The sequence below is a fragment of the Necator americanus genome, chromosome V (genome assembly GCF_031761385.1).
Source record: "Necator americanus strain Aroian chromosome V, whole genome shotgun sequence".
Classification (NCBI taxonomy): Eukaryota; Metazoa; Nematoda; class Chromadorea; order Rhabditida; family Ancylostomatidae; genus Necator; species Necator americanus.
The window spans coordinates 33712968-33717162 of record NC_087375.1 but is presented as its reverse complement, the minus strand read 5'-3'; the positions used below and the strand labels follow the sequence as shown (position 1 = coordinate 33717162).

Genomic DNA, 4195 nt, shown 5'->3' with positions numbered 1-4195 from the left:
TCTAAATTGTGGAGAGGATTTGAAAAATTCGTGTTCGAAAACTGGGAATTAGTGAAGTAAATAAGAGTTGTAAGTCTTAAGAAGGTGAAATTTCAAAATATTTTTCACCTTGAATTAATTTTCTAGTTTTAACAGAATAATACTGTACCAGGACGTAAATCTCCTGACCAAGCGTTGTCAAGAGGGCGCATCCTCCCGTAGATCTCTTACGGCACATATTCCTGCATAATATTACTGGCTATTTTCTTCTGAACCGAATTCAAAAAAAACATTATTGTAATGGTGCTGACAAAGGACAACATTTGCATATTAATCAGGAGGGTCTTAATTGAAACTGTGCATAATATCATACTATTATATCTATGTATTTATGTTGTATTGGAATACCTTATTAAAAATTATTATATCCAAAGTAATGCTCATGGTTTTAATTATTATTCGAGCCTCCCAACTAATTCGACTAAGCAAATGAGGATACGAATGAAGAAATCACCAGATATGCTGCTATTTCTTGAAAAATACCTTTTTTCCCTCGTTTTATTCTGTTTGTTCTGTTCAAAATACTTTTTTGTGCTATTTCTGTTGATGACTGTCTAATCTTGAAACCGACTGCAAAATGAAAAAACGAAATAAATGGATGAAAAAAAGAAAAAGGAATATGATGACTACATTAGGACAAAGAAAAAGATACATTACCCAGAGTTCGAGGAGAAGGGACTGAAGTCACCGAGTTCTACTTCTATTCGAAATCGTTACAGGAGTATGCAACATTTAAAGATTTACACTAAACAAGCGAAGGATTAGATCAATGTTTTTAGTTTACCAGACCAAATCGTAACCAATTCGTTGCATCCAAAGGGGTGAAAGGATTTGTTGGCCCCGATCCGTCTCGAACCATCGATCGTCCAGAGCCCTTGAATTTTCTCCGTTCTAATAGTGTTATACATGAATGAGAATTATTACATTACTTTCCCACAGAAATTTTCATTTTTTTCTGTCTAGCGCGTTCTATTTTTTTGGTTTTTTTTGCTACTACGTATAAATAACCATTCAAAGAGGAATATTCGCAAATTTTCCAGCATTTTACGCCCAATTAAATGATGTATGGACCGTTCATGTTCATAAAGCAAGAGAAACTAATGAACACTGTTGATAATGTCAAAAACTAGAATATTTCTTAATCGACGAACAGAATTCGCCCGATTCAGGCATTTATTGCTTTTTTACGACGATTTTCCACATCCACAACCTGTTTTTCATGGAATTGGAAGTCAAAATGACGGCAAAGATCATGAACACGAAAAAAAACACGAGTTCGGTAGTTTTTCACGCAAAACAACGGCGATAATCATTAATGGATCGAATTATTTGGTTGATTATTATTTATTTTATTTATTTATTTATTTTATTTGATTATTTGGTACGTGAAAAATGTATTTATACACAAGTTCAGCAACATATTTATTCACACGTGAATGGGATTTGTGCACAGGTTACTACTACGAGGTTATACTCTTCACTAACATATTACATTATAACGTTATATAACGAAAAAAAATTCTTAGTTGAGTGCTTTTGTAAAGTGATTCAATTCCTTCTAGGAAGATCACCTTCACGAACGTAAGTCGGCATTCCCATACGTGGTAGAACAAATCGTCGTTTAAGATACGGTCGAAATCGTGGCGAAATCACTGCATTCGCATTCACCGGTATATTAACCACACGAAATTCGTCAGCTGAAATTAGGAGAAATCAAAAGTTATTCAGTTGAAAAAAAAAACTGAATAATGATCCCTTACACATAATTCTAGGAAATCTCAAGAAATACTTTTTTCCAATTATTTTTTCAAATAAAGCAGCACTGATCTACACTCAAACTGTTAATAAAAACACGTAAAATAAGGTATTTTGCTAGTACAATTGTTAGAAATCCTAAAAATTCTAAATGTCTTAATACATTTGCCTATTTTTGAAAATTTTCTCGTTCTCATACACTACATTAGAAACAGCTATGGAAAGAAAACTATCTGGAAATATGAAAGAGAGCCGAAAGCGTATTTTTTTACAAATTTTCTTATCAATTCCGACTATCGCAGATCTGCAGAAGCATGTATTTGATCGATTTCGCTCTCTCTCTCTTCCTCTTCGAAAAAAAACTCCTATCCTCTTCTTAAGCGTTCGTGGCAACGTCATTAGCGGAAGCGATAACGAAAGAGCTCCTTAGGTTCACAAATAAATGCATAGATTCCTTAAATCAGTATGTTAAAGGCAACAATTTGACGCGCTCTGTGAGAATTTCACAGATTATTGTAGTAATTTACGAGTAATCAAGAATTGGCATATTGAAGTGAGGGAAATTTCCTATGGATTCCACATATATCTGTGCGTTTTTTATTGAAATAGTTAGGAATTCGCTAAAGTTTTTTTTCCCAAAATAAGTGTCAATTTTCAAATTAAAATAAGTGTCAATTTTCAAATTTTCAATAAAGTTGAGTTATAAAAAATAAGAAAGATGCTGTCCACCTCTCCTTTAGAAAATTTTATGAAGAGATGGAAGGCAGTTGTTCTCATTTTCACTTATCTGTCTGATAAGTTAAATTCTAAATATTTATTCAATATTTCTATTTATTTATGTATGTGTTGTATTGTTAATGTATTTCTATTACTTACATTTTTGTTAGCACGAAAAAAACCTCTCAAAATCAATTTATACACGATATCCATGCGATTGTCACTCCTTATTTTTCTTTACAGAACTCCAACAAAAACCTATTATTAGAGTAAGCAACAACAGGAAACTCACACGGTGACTGCCCTCGAAATGTGAAAAATGCCTGAGCAGCAGCGACAACAGCCAGAACGAACAGCAACAATCGCATTTTGGCTTATTGTGTGATCTCTGTTTAACGGACCGTCTGAAATTCGGTATTTCAGCCAAGTTGCCTCAATTAGTATGCCCTCGAGGATCGAATGAGGCGACCGTAAATCAAAGAGATATGTGATATGACATGAAATTTTGGGTAATGATAAACAATTATAGAGGAAAAGCTCAGTCAACTTGCGATTGATGAGTTTTTATGGTTTTCTTTAAGGTCATTTTTTAGAATGAATAGAGAAGGGTAAATTACTTAAGGTTACAGTAAAATACTTAAGCCTGCAGACTTATGTTGAATGGATTTTTGGGGTGTTGGGTTTTTTTTTCTTGAAACTCTTATTAAAGTTCCCCAGTATTCGAATTTTTTTAACAAAGCTATATATGAAGCGAAAAAAATTGTGCAATTCTAAATCTCTCAATGCACTTGGGCCCAACTGACCTCTCTTTAAGAAAAAATACAAATAAATCATAAAATCAAATAATACAAAAAATACAGAACACACTTAAAATTGAAATAAGAAAATTCAAAAAATACAAGGAATATTTCAGGGAGACCTGAACTCTTTACCGTAGACCGCTTTGTGAAGAGAATATGACAACTGCGAGAAAAAAAACTAACTAAACTAATAAGAGAATAAATGTATTCACAGCAAGAAATGTCGGATGCATTCTTCTAGAAATAGCCATGAAAAGTGTGAAACATTTCAGCCAAGGCATGCTCATAGGTGAAATAGCATCATATTTGCCCACGGCTACATACCTAAGTACATTATCACCTGTCTTATATCATTTGTTATTTATGACGAACGAGTTTAGCATTTGAACTTGGATAATTTTAGATGTGAATTGCATTTAATAACGATTCACTAGAAAATTTCATTATTAACGAACATTTTCTGAGATACCTGTTTAATGTAGTGCTCATTTAGTTGAAAAAAATCGCTAAAAGTTAACAATCCTCGCTTCGGAAATTAAAGAGCATCCATAATTTCTGCATTCAAGACTTAATTTCAAAAAAAAATTAAGCCGATATGTTGTGCTCAAATTTGGAGCCGAATTTCGCAGAAGCTCCGCAAGACTACTAAAACACTACTAAAAACATTGTTATTTCAGCTAGCCCTTACCTTTGGAATAAAGTTCTACAATAGGATTCCAAATATTTTTGGATTTTCAAGACAAATATCAATGTCTGACTAAACAATGAAAATATCAATTGTCAAATTCGTCATGGATTCCAACACATGAAATTACTATTACTCAAGATTTCAAATACTTGAATTTTTGAATGTTGAAGTATTTCGGATTTCAAATCTTCAACTT

General features: G+C 32.7%; 1 protein-coding gene across 1 annotated transcript; it reads right to left on the bottom strand.

Moving 5' to 3' along the window:
• Positions 1-1587: 1587 nt before the first annotated feature.
• RB195_016041 (uncharacterized protein) lies at positions 1588-2879 on the bottom strand (the record flags this gene model as incomplete). Its single annotated transcript, XM_013443006.1, has 2 exons — positions 1588-1736; positions 2804-2879. 2 exons carry the CDS (start codon positions 2877-2879, stop codon positions 1588-1590), a joined length of 225 nt encoding a protein of 74 aa, XP_013298460.1.
• Between the last annotated feature and the right edge of the window lie 1316 nt (positions 2880-4195).